General features: G+C 42.9%; 1 protein-coding gene and 1 long non-coding RNA gene across 18 annotated transcripts in view; one reads left to right on the top strand and one right to left on the bottom strand.

Moving 5' to 3' along the window:
* Positions 1-3,342, bottom strand: part of QKI (QKI, KH domain containing RNA binding) — a 162,139-nt gene extending 158,797 nt beyond the window's left edge. For all 9 annotated transcript variants that reach the window (XM_068152913.1, XM_068152920.1, XM_068152927.1 and 6 more), the window contains exon 1: positions 3,102-3,342. In XM_068152913.1, coding sequence (XP_068009014.1) covers positions 3,102-3,243 — 142 coding nt within the window. In that variant the 5' untranslated portion in view covers positions 3,244-3,342. The remainder of the gene's footprint in view (positions 1-3,101) is intronic.
* An 889-nt stretch (positions 3,343-4,231) lies between these two features.
* The window catches only part of LOC137448464 (uncharacterized), a 106,201-nt gene continuing 97,765 nt past the window's right edge, over positions 4,232-12,667 (top strand). For 3 of the 9 annotated variants that reach the window (XR_010989110.1, XR_010989108.1, XR_010989098.1), the window contains exons 1-2: positions 4,241-4,462; positions 5,052-5,202. This is a non-coding gene — a long non-coding RNA (uncharacterized lncRNA). Of the gene's footprint in view, positions 4,463-5,051; positions 5,203-12,667 lie in introns of all 9 variants that reach the window. The other 6 variants (XR_010989099.1, XR_010989107.1, XR_010989103.1 and 3 more) reach the window with 6 other exon arrangements.

Raw genomic sequence — 12,667 nt, 5'->3', positions numbered from 1 at the left:
CTAGTAGAGAAAGGAATCCCATGTTTTATTTGTTTGCATTCCTACGGTTGTGACTATTTCTTCAATTTGATAAGCACAAAATAAAAGACAAAAGATGATCATAATATTATTCTTCTAAAGCATAAACAAAAGCGTCAGGAAAATGGTTGAATAGTTATTTTAAAAATAAAAATTAAAAAATTACATCAAACCAACCAAACACCTGCCCAAAGCACAGAACTGGAAGAAATAAACCAAACTGAAGGGGAGACTACAAAAGGGAACATGAAAATTGTAACTTTATTTTTAGATAATATTTTATAGATTTGTAGATAATGCCCCTAATATTTAGTACTGTCGAATGTGCCATGAAACAACTGATGAAAACTATTAAATACTATACTTTTAAGTAAGCATTTTAAATCGTACAGATCTCTCGGGCCAACTCTAGTTTTCTATTGCTAAACCCTTCTGGACGATGTCAGTATAGCATAATAGTTCAAGATACTTAACAAGGCGCCCCTTTGTTAAGCAGCGTAGGTGTTTTCCAGAACAACAGTTGTTCCAACTTCTCAACTGCTAATCACGATTCACTGTTCCACCTATACTATACGGTTTGTAAATATACAATATATGTAAGACCACACGAATACGGATACCAGCACAAATCCACAAGCATTTTATCATTCTTTAGTATATTCTAACAGATTTGTTAATTTCACTACTAAAATCAGTAATGGTGTTCGGAAGCCAGTCTCACACCTCGGAAGAAAAACAACTGGCGCCCCTTAGTGTTCAAATTTTGAAGTCTTAAAGCTATTTGCTAGATTTTCATGAAACATTTTTTCAACATTCCAAAAAGTTTTCTGCCTCCACAATACTTTCACTTAATTGCCAAAGTAAACAGGAAAAGCAGAAAAGCTTAAAGGGATAGCAGACCTCTTCCTGACAGTATTTAGAAACACAGATTGTATTTTATTTATCTTTTAAAGAGTGTGAAGAACAGCTCCAACGCAATCCTTTAACAGATTCAGCAGGAGTCTCCAGAACTCTCAATATGGAACCGTATAAACTTCACAGAACAGATTTGAAGAGCTTTCAGTATTTAAAAATACATCAAAAGATAAAAGGATTTCAGCCATTCCTTGTTCAGTGTCCACTTCATATCAGAAAATGTTTTTCTAGCTTTTGTTCTCTGACAAAATAAAAAAAAAAACAAACACCAAACAACAGGTTTCAGGCCTCCTCTGGACAAAAACATTAAGTTGAAGAAATGCAGGAATTTAAAAATCCAACATCAAGCCTCTGAAAGACTCATTTGTGCCAAAAAAAAAAAAAAAAAAAAAAAAAAAAAGTCTTCTTGGTGAGGTTTCTCCTCGCTGTTTATTGTAAATCTAGCTATTCTGAAGAAGTTGCTTGCTGTAGTAACCCAGAACATAAGTTTGAAATAGTTATACTTTCCACATCCAGATTTTTTCCGATATAAATTCAAACTTCACCAATGCTCTTGAAAATAAAAATATAATCTCCCAGTATATCACTTCCCACAGTCCATGTTTCAGTATTCCTTCACTGGTTTTTGTTTTTTCCTCCTCCAGCATTATTTCAGAAGGTAGCATTTTCTCGATATGCTAGGGTTTTGTTGTACTACAGCCACTATCTCATTTTTACAGTCTTGGGAGAGGGCGGGGAGTTGTTCTACCAAATATAACCATCTCTTTGATCTTCCGAGGTCAACAACTTCCCAAACTTCTTTTAGTGAGGAGTAATATGTCCGCAAACCAGACTACTAACTCAAAATCTCGAAATTCAGCTTTTCCTGCTGCAACTCACAAGTTGAAACAGTATAAATTTATGATCTTCGCATATTTCGCAAAGCTATCAAATACGATTAAAAAACCAGGTCTCTAACTCTCCAAAAAGTCTAGTTTTATGGTAGTAAGAAAGGAAATGCTTAAAAAGCATAAAGCTAAACCTTGTTTTTAACACAGTGGGTCTGTGACTGTAATGGGAGGACGTACGGGACGCATTAAGTTCCCAGTACTTCGGATTTTTTTTTTTTTTTTTAAGTAAATATCATTATTTATTTGTAGAAACGAAACCTTAAAGGGCGCTATTGGGGGGGGGGGGGGGGGGAGAGGGGGAAGCAAGGGAAGGGAGAGCGGAGGCCAACCCACAGAAGCAGCCCCTCGCCCTCCTAAGGAAGGAGCGGGGTGCAGGGTGGCAGTGGATGTTTGGCAGGAGTGGACGACGCAATTTCGTAATTTTTTTTTTTCCCTTCACTGTAAGTCATAAGTAGGAGTTTTTCAAGTTAGCTTCTTTAAAAGGTAAGAACAGCTGAAAGAAAAGGCAATGTTTGCTTTCCTTGTAATATAGGAAAATTATAATTAGTTTGTGGCTAGTTTGGGGTGGGGTAGTGCTGGAGCTGAAGAAAGAGCTCAGCCCCCCCATCTTAGTCATTCAAGTTCAAGCAGCTTCCAGAACAGCCAAATCTCGAAACCAAACACCCTCCTAAGCCTGCCCCTCCCCGACCCCCCCCACCCCCACCCCCCGGCTCGGGGCCCTCCGTCCGGGCCGAGGAGCACTCCCCGAAGGGCGCCGCACAGGACCCCTCTCCGCGCCGCCGCGGGAGGGGAGCGCCGCGCCGCCAGTCAGCCTTTCCCCTCCTCCCTGCCTTCCCCCAAAGCACATTCCTGAGCTCCTCTCCTCTTTCCCTCCCCTCCGTGCAGTTGTTACCCTTCCCCCGGTTTTGGGAAGACGGTATGGGGAAAGGAAAAAGAAATAATAAGGGGAGGGGTAACCCCACGGGAAAGCAGGGACGTGTGCGGTCAGGCTGCCTCTTCCCCCTCCCACTCGCTCACCGAGCCCCCCGGCACCACACGGCAGAAGCCAGGGCGTGGGGAGCCCGCACTTCCCCTTTGTTTTAGGCTCTCCAGCCAGGAGCCGAGAGCGTACCGAGAAAAGCGGGGAGAGTGAAACAGGCCCCAGGCTCCCCCCGCCACCCAGCCGGGGCTGGGGTGAGGGGCCGAGCAGGATCCCGGGAGCGGCATGGAGGCCCTAAAGGGGGAATGCAGGACAGGGCGGCGGAGCGGGAGAAAGGGCGGCCAGGCGAGCGCTTTTACCTTCGTCCAGCAGCCTCTCGAGGTGGTTGAAGATCCCGCAGAAGTTGGGGAGGCTGCTCATCAGCTTCTTGTCGTTCATCAGCTGCATCAGGTAATCAGGGCTCGGCTTCGGCTTCTCCTTGGTTTCCATTTCCCCGACCATATTCCAAGCCCGCGGAGAAACGGCGAGCGCCCGCAGCAGCTCCGCCGAGCAACGCGACCGCGGCACGGGGCGCCCGGCTGGATCCGGGCGGGCAGGGAGGCGGTGGGGGAGGGGAGGGGGCGGGGAGGGGAGCTTCCCCGAGGAAGGAGGAGAAGGAGGAGGATTCAAATCCGGAGACAAATGTAGACTCGCCGCCGAGTCCGTGGGACCGAAAAAAAAAGAGGAAACTCAAAAGAACCCCCCGTGCGGGCTGCGCCTTCCGCCCTGGGCACAAGGACCCGCCGCCGCCTCTCGGTGCCGCCGCTGCCGCTTCCCTTCTCCGTGCGCCCTCGGCCGGCGCAGTCCTCGGTGTGTCCCCCCTCCTCCGCCTCCTCCGCCCGCGCACACACACGTTGAGCCCGGCTTCTCCTCTCGGCGCTGCCCCCTGTCTCCGCGGCGGGGGAGGGAGGGAACGAGCAGGGCGGGCGGGCGCTGCTGGCGCGGCTGCCGCTTCCGAAGAGCCGCCGCTGGTATCTCTCCGCTGTTGTTGCCGCCGCGCCGCGCCTGGCGTGTTCTCCTGTCCGCCGCCCGCCCGCCCTCCCGCCGCCGCTGCTGCCTGTGGCTGGTGAGTCTCAGCCCTGCCGCCGCCTCCTCACTTCTCCTCAGTTCGCTCCAGAGTTCGCTTCAGTTCAGGCTGCGCTGGCAGCAGCAGCAGCGGCGGCAGGAGGGGAGGGGGCAGGGCCCGCGAAGGTGGGGACATGCCGGGGGGTGGGCCCAGAGGCGGGGCGGTTGTTACTCGATGGGCGGTGGCAACGGCAGCACCACTTGGTGGAGCCAGCTGTTGCTCCTTTTCCGCTCCGGGGCCCCAGGGCGGCAGTGGGGCGGCAGCAGAGCGGCGTTAGATTGTGGGTGAGGGGAGGGGGAGAAGAGACTAGTGGGCCGAAGCGGGTTTTCTCTCCCCGACCACGCCCCCTCCAAGCGTCTCCGCGTGGGAAAGCGGCGCAGGCGCGCGGCGTCGCGAGCTGCTCCCGCGCGCCTCCCCCTGCCCCGCGGAAGTACGCTCGTGCACAGAACTCTTCCAAACAAAGTCGCGTTGCTTTACCGGTGGCGCGGAGGAGGGGGGAAGTGCGGAGCTGGGCCACGTGACACCTCGGAGGTGGGGAGAGCCCCACGGAGGCGCGCGTGCGCCTGCTGTTTACAGTGTTGTCGCGTCGCGCGGCCACGACCTCGCGCGGTACAGGTGGGCAGCCTACAGGGGCATGGGGGAGGGTGGGGGTTGGTTACATCGCGCATGCGCCCGTGGCGGTGGGCGTTGCGGGTGGCGGAGCGGCGCGAGGAGCGATTTCTAACCCGTTAACGGGGCAGCGTTGGTGAGAGGCGAGTATGGTGTAGCTATGAGGTATCGGTATAGAGGGTTCTTTTGAGCAGCGAGTCCTAAGTAGCTTTGTGGGAGGGTAAGGAGGAGCAGGCTGGTAGGATCTGTTGTTCTCTCCCCGTTTTGGCCAGGCGGCAGGAGCCCGCGTGCGTCGGGAGCGGTTTAACGGCAGGCTTCGGAGGGGTGCAGAACGGGCCGGGAGCTGGCTGCAGCTGTCTGTGCTGGGGGCGAAAGAGAAACGTGGGCTGCAGTGGCCCAGCTATGCTCGCGCCCCTTCCCTCGTGCGGCCGCCCCTGGAGCAACGACGACGGCTCTCGCCTGCGGCTGGCGCTGCGCCGTGCCTTATGCGCGTGGCCCGGCTGCCTGCCTCGGCCGTTCCCTGGATTCTGGTCGCGGCGCTGCCTTTCTACCCTTGCCTCACCGGCAGGTAGTTAGGCACGTTTGTTGCTTACAGGACAGCGTTGTGTTTTGACATCAGCCATGGCTTGCTTCATGCGTTTGGATGGGACACGGGATGAAAGAACCAGTATCCAGCAGCCACAACCAGAATTGACGTGTTCAATTCGCTGTAGCCGCAGAGGCAAAGCAGGGCGACGCGATTGCTTGTACGTATTCCTTGTTCCCCACGCTGCTACTTGGTGTTTTTGTTTGATTTTTTTAGTACTTATAAGATCATCGGAAAGCTTTGATGCAGTTTTTAGTAGCTCGATAGAGCTTGATTCAAAGCTACATAAAAATCGTTTTGTGCTTCGTTTAGTTTGCCTGGGACTGTCGTTTTCAATAGAACCTAGGTATAAAGTCCAACATGCTTGAAGTTCTGTACAAACTCAAATGTATTCTCATATATACTGTATAGTATTCGAAGAAACTTTAAGTACTGGGTTAACTGCAGTGAGCAATGAAGGACAGACACGTTGACATCGTGACAGATATACTGTTTTGTCGGGTATTGTCAAGCAGTGTTATTCTACCTGAAAGGTGTGCGTGGACAAAAATGTAGGAAAAGTATACTTTTCATTGTAAAAGTGCCTTAAATTATTGCATTCCTTCTAGTGTCTGTTGTATTTTTCTCCTTGAAACAGGCCATGAGAATTTTCATTTTCTTTCGAGGCTTTGTTTACACTAAAACTCGCAGCTTATATAAGTCAGATTTGTTGCTTCCATCGTTTCAAAAATATATATTCAGCAAGAAAATATTGTCTTTGCTGTCAAAAAGAGAGCAACGTTGCAAACCATTTTTTAAAAAATGTAAATTCTTAGTCTATCAGTGGCATGTCCAAGGCACACTGCAGTATGGCTATGAATGAAGTAATACAGTTTCCACTTAGTAACAAGATTGGGGTTTATTTTCACTTTTCCAGCTTCGTTTTAAAACTGTGACAAGCTACAGCACAACCTTACATGTTTAGCAAAGTGGTCGTCTTTTTATATATCATAGACTAGTCTGAAAGATGATGTATATTTTGTAGTGCTTTATTTGCTGATTTTCAATGCTGAGAAAACTTGCTATTGAATCCTTCAATTTGATTAACAACATCAATCAGACGACAGGTTTTCATCTTAAAATTAGGTAAACTTAGATAATGTTAGAATAATTGTGCTGGACTAGCAGTAAAAAACTGCATATGGATACATTTTTTCCAGCAGATCTAGTACAGCTGGTCCCATACTGCTTCATTACTGCTTCCAGTGCTTGAATATGAGCAGGCGATACAGAGTAAGAAATACCAGCATAGGTTGTTGTGCAGTAGCTATCACTTGTCTTACCTACTAACAGCACCAACATAGCTTATCCCAAGATATTTTGCACTTATTTACTGGAGAATAAGATGGTGCACACCAGCAATTATTTTGGGATGCAAAATTCAAGCCCTAGTTTGCTCTGTGTTAATCTGAGTTATTTCTTGGTCTGACTGGAACAGAAATTGAGGCAAAGCTAAATGCTGAAGCTGCCAATGTGATTAGGCATAAATGACTTAAGAAAAATTACTATCCTTGATTTTTCCATAAACATTTCAAGACACTGGATGTAAATCATTGTTAAAAAGCCTTTGGAAAAGCTGGATGCTTTAACAAAATGTCTATAATTCAAAGTTAGTTTTAAATACACAAATCAGCATGATCTCTTCATTAACTATACAGTAAAAACAACACACAAAAAAGCTACTTAAAAGTCCCTCTCGGTATACCTTCCGTTCTTCTCTCTGCCTTTACTTTCCCACACTTTGTTCTTCCAAGAAGAGGTGTTTTAAGAGCACCTGGAAGATGGAAGTTCAATTAGTTCTGGTTAAAGATCTGTGAAAAGGTATAGCTCACATCAGCACTGGTGTGTCTACAGCCTGATCTAACAGACACTAGAAGTCCTCTTCCATTGTATTGAACTTTGTGACTTTCCCGTGGGGGAAGGGAGAGTAGGCAAGGAAGGACACAGGGCTGGGTAAGCAGGTCTTGTGAGAGGAAACATTGTGCAGTTTTTGTCCTGAGTGGGGAGTAGGAGTTTGGTTGGTTTTTTTTGAAGGTAACCAGGTCTTGTGGCCATGTAAGGTTCTTTAGGTAACTATCTAATGCCTTAACTTCTGTATGGATGCTAACAGAAGTTCCTGTGTTTAACTTATGTTTTCATCTAGATAGTCTCTCTTGTATCATGTAACCTGTAGCATTCTCCAACGGCTTCTCTTTTAAGGTGAAGTTTTATTGCGTTAATCTAATCTTGAAGTAAGAATAATCATGATAATGCCAGCAGCGGCCTCTGTATATTACAGAAAATGCCAGCAATGATCATAAAACACAAATTCAATTACTGCTATAACATTCATAGCTGATAGCACCTTGGGAAGTAGGAGAGCTGAAAGCTGGTGGCTACTGGAAAACGTACTCTCATTGGCTGTTAATTTCAGGATTTCTGTTGACCAAATCATCGGTATATACTGTTGGATGTCATTAGCCTTCTGCAGTTCTGCCTGTAACAGGAAGGTCATGTGCTGTACTACTCTTTAAGGAAAGAAACAATTCTTCACTTACGCATTACACTTACTGAAGAACAAAAAAACACGTTCTCAATTCAGTATTGAATAGTGTACCAAGGCTGTACTGCTGTAACTAATGCAACAGTCAGACATGGCCACTACTAGATGGAAAGCTGAAATTCACTCATCTCTGCAAGCTTATTAACACATGAACAGAATAAGGTCTAGGGCCAGACTAAATACTTCAAGAACCAATTATATTGAAATTCTGTGATGTGTTTGACAACAAAACTGTATTTCCTTCAACACAAAGCCAAACCAACAGGTAGTTTTTCAAACAGAAACCATAGTGCATCATTCAAAGTAATAAGCAGATGGTATGTTCACAGTCTAAAAGGGGATATTTCTGAGTGCTGTATGTTGTTTAGAATAGATAATGCATAAATTTGTCCACTATAGATAAGTGATTGCTGAAGAAGTGGAAGGTACAGGTTTTAAGCACATCTTAATCTGGGAGGGTTCAGATTCATATCTCTTGTACTTCAGGAACCTAAGATGTACAGTTGTGAAGAAGGGTGTGGTAACCCACAGTATCACTCCTGTTAGAGCTGGCCATTCCTCAGGTTGGAATAAGGCAGCAGAAAGTATCTTTATGATTATCCATTTGTGCATGAGTAGGAAGAGCTGCGTTCTCACTGTTCTTAGGGCTGTGTCCTAATTATGCAGTCATTAAGTTGGGGGGAAAAGAAAACGCTAAGCTAAACAAAAAAGTGTTTTCTGCCTTTGAGCTTTATCTTGTACCTGGCAGTTTCCTTGGTAAGTTATTCCATATATCTTAAGCTACTGTGATAGGATACAGCTACAGGAAGGACCTGAATTCTGCTTCATGGAATTTCACAAGCATTTTGTTTAATTCTCAGTAGTTAGGGAAGGCATGGATAGCTCTCTGTTGGGTTTTGTCATATCTAAATACCAAATAATCATGATTGTGCGTGAAAGATAAGTAAGTCAATATTTAGAAGAATGTGTTATGTTACTGTTTAAGTTTGCCATAGATTAATTGCTTTGTGTTTTTAAGTAGATAATTTCAGTGGATTCGTAATGTCTGTATGTGCTGTTTCTTCATCTACTACTCTGTGGACTTTTCTCCAGAAAATATAGCATTCTAGCAACAAGAAAGAGTGTGTCTGTCTAGAGAGGGTGATAATTTCTGAGCAGTCTCCGTGCATTATTTTTGTGCATTTTACTGTTGGATGATGGGTAATTAATATTCTAAATAGCTTACTGAAAGAAGCCAAATACCACTTGAAATAAACTGTGCATGTTTCCAGGCTTCCTAATCCCTTTGCGCAGCTTCAGTTAGTATACTAGATAATACATTTCCATTTTGTACAGTCACAAAATTACCTCTTCAGTTATACAGCTATAGGCTTTCATAGGGGAGAATTTCAAATTGCTTCTGGCCTGTCATTTTTGGAAAAAGTCCTGTATGGAAACACTACATGAGCCAGCCTGTGCCACACATTGCAGAAATGAAAGTAGGACCAAGTGTGTATTGCTGTAAATGCTGCCTAACTGCGGATTCACTGAGCTGATCATTGTGAAATATAATGTCTGTCATTGGAGTCCACATAGTACATATTGTAGTTTAAAAGACACTCAATACTAATTTCCATATATACCTGTTCTGTTTTTTTAACCTTCTATCCAGTTTGTACTAGATAGCTAACAACATCCTGCATGTTAACAGATGCAGTCAACTACAGTAGTGCCATCAGCAGCTGTTTTTATTTGCTGCATGTAACTAAAAATGGGTTGAAGGACACATTTCTATGTAAGATGTGTAATCAGTATTTTAATTTTCACCATAGATGCCTTTCCACCTCACAAAGTTCGTGCCAGGGAAATTTGCAGATTTATTTTGGGAACCACAGTGGCAAATAGCTGACAGTTAAACTTGTAAGTTCTCGTTTTTAGGTGCACCATCTTCTGGTAAAATACCATAGTATATTGATTGTTGTTGAATATAAATTAAATGCTTTTGGCCCTTAGGTTTAAACTAACCGTCTTCTCAATTACTACTAAATCCAAGTAGATCTTAAAATGTAATTGATGCATTATTTTAACTTTTAGCATACCTGAAATACAAATGTATACATATGTATACTTACACGAGGGATGGGTAGTGGTGTGTTGCTTATGCTTCTTAACGTTCAGTACTCAAAAGGCAGCAGTTCCTACCCAAGGAGCCTATATTAACTGGAGAGAAAATATCTAAACAAATTAGAATGAAACTTTAAACTTTCTAGTAATGAGCAAGCACTTTGTAGTAAAGTACTTCATATTTCTTGGATGAAGGCCATTATAAAAGTACAGAGAATTATTGCTTAAGCACTTCAATACATTCAGGATTTCTTCACAGAAACAGGAAGCATCCCAAAATTCATGCTATCTTTTTGGAATTTGTAGGCTAGTGCATCATAATGCCCTATTTTACCATCACCAGAGCTCAAAGGACAAGTCATAACAATCAGTAAAACATGACTCTTGGGCTCAAAGCCAAAAGATGAGTGTTTCTGGGCTGTTAGCTAATCTAGAAGATCTGAGTTGTTTTGAAGAACAGTCATTTCATAAAAACATATGATCTTATTTATCTAATATTGTATCTGATTATTATTTAAAATCAGTTCATTGCTCAATTACAGCAATTTATTGTTACACGTTTATAAGGACAATAAAGGGTGGGATTCCACTTTAATTTCCAGAAGGTTGCTTTACTCTCATAGTTCTGATATCACATCTGCCATCTCCACACACTTTGAACATCTGAAGTGGCCACGCATTCGTGAGTAGTCAGCTGTCTCTCACTGTAAGGATGCATAAACAGTTTCTATTAGCTGCTGGGTTGTTATTTTCAGAATAGTTTGAGCAACAGTTTGGGTTCAGGATTTTGGCAACTAAATTACTGTTGAAGGTAATTCAGTCTTCCCCTAGCTTTAGTTTCAGAAGTGTTAGTATTTTGTATTCATCAAGTCATTGTATTGGGTAGACCACAGAATAGAGGGGCAGGGAAATAGGCTGACAAGTTCACTGTGGTGCAAAACCTGTGTAAAATAGAGTAATAGCCCAGATTTAGATACAGCGGTCTGGTAAAATCGCTGCAGCTAAATTTGAAGTGGTCTGGAAATTACACTGCTGGCCATCTCTCAAATTCTCATAAATCTTCATTGTTATTCTTAGTCTGAGATGTTTTGTGGTTGGTCTCCAATTGTGACTGAAATATAGGGAAGAGAAACATAATGCATTTTTTGTAGATTCAAATTGTTTTGTACAGATCCAGTTCACATGAGTCTAGATACTTCTTTTCACTTAGAACATGAGAAGTTTCCATGTACATGTTACAACTTTTCTTACAACATGTAGGCTTTAAGGCTGTTTTCTCAAATAGGCATTATAAATAGGCATTATAATATTATCTCTTATGGTATTTGTTAATAAATGCTTGTTTGAAAGTTTTGTGGGCGTTTGTTTTCACCTTTCAGGTCTTTCAGTAGTTTCTCAAGGTAAAACGGTGACATGCTGATTATGGGTATTTGGTTTTACAGAACAGGTATGTCAGTTGTCTCCATGGCACGCACACACCCCCACTACACACACCAAATCATTACAAAAGTGAAGAACTGTTACCCTATCATTGCATAGAAGTGCAAAAATAAGTTTCCCAGAGAATATACTCTGCCATCCAGTTGGCATAACAATACTGTTTTGTTGTGTATTAACAAATGAATATTTGGTCTGGTCTGACAAAAAGCTCAAAATTCTAAGGTTATGGCAAGAACTCTACATAAAACTATTTTCCTGCCTTGCCTCAAGTAATTTTTAATTTTTGCAATTCTATTTCAATTAAAGGTCAGCATGAAAACAGGTGTTAAGTAATCCAAATTAGGCAGCCTTCCTTCTTACCCTTGTGAGAGGTCTGAAAAGTCCCTGTTATTTCAGAAACTGACAAACCACTTCTCAGAGGTGGAGAAGAGGCCCTACAGTGCTTCATAATCTAGATTTTTATACTTGCTTTTTAAAAGTCATAACATAATTGGAAAGCCAGTTCTCATGCCAAAAGGAGGTCTTTCCTATTAGAAAGATAAAGTATACATTACTTCCTGGGTTTCCTTTCAGGTAGTCCTTTTATAGCTATCCATCTGATTTTCATTACTAGAAGCATAATTGATCTTTTATCCCATTTTGAAGTTTGAATGCACCTGTCTTATAGGTCAGTAGTGAAAATAATTATCTATCACTGTTGGTCTGTGTAGGTGGAGTCCTTTGTGCTAAAGTGACAACAGTGATTAGTGGGGGAAGTCATAGCAGCTTGCTCAAGCCTCTACTTGATGCCCACGTAATAGGGTTTTGGGGAGTTCTGGTAACAACAAATCAAGAAGCAAACACCTCCCAAAAAAACCCCAAACTCTACTGCCAAAAAAATAATTAAAACAAAAAAAAAAAAAGTCTATTTCATTTAAGGAGTCTGAACTAGAGATTAATTTGGAAAAAAAAAATTGAAATTTTTTTTTGTTATCTCAAAAAATGGAAGGTTAGCAATGTACTAAGATAAGTATTGTAAACATATTATGTGAGTAAAATTACCATTTTTTGTATAGTATTAATGTAATTCTCCTGTTATTCAATTCATATGTTTGATGTGGAGCATGATGAATTGAGTGAGTTACATTATTTCATTCTTTGTCCTCAAAACAACCAAAAAACCTGCTCTCTTGGCTGCTTATGATGAAAAATTCTGTTATGTATGAAACCATTATTGGTGCATAATTACAGACTACTATTCAGTGGCTTTTATGGCCCTTTGTCTGAAAAGGATACCTAAGCACAGCAGTCAAGTAAATAGGTGTAAGTAATGTGATGTAATCCTTCAAAATTAATTTGATCTGAGACCATGCAATAAAAGAATTACTGGGATGCATTAGTCACATATGCACTTGGATTCAAGAGGTTCCTTCCAGTCTAAACAATTTTGTGACTTCAATTATGAAAATACTAAATGCCACATTTTATTGGTGATCTATTCTTTTTATCTGTAATTTTGGTC

The sequence above is a fragment of the Melanerpes formicivorus genome, unplaced genomic scaffold (assembly GCF_026170545.1).
Source record: "Melanerpes formicivorus ecotype bairdi unplaced genomic scaffold, bMelFor1.0.p_v2 SCAF_2, whole genome shotgun sequence".
In the NCBI taxonomy this organism is placed as follows: Eukaryota; Metazoa; Chordata; class Aves; order Piciformes; family Picidae; genus Melanerpes; species Melanerpes formicivorus.
The sequence above is the reverse complement of the archived record's forward strand: the minus strand, read 5'-3'. Positions and strand labels throughout refer to the sequence as shown.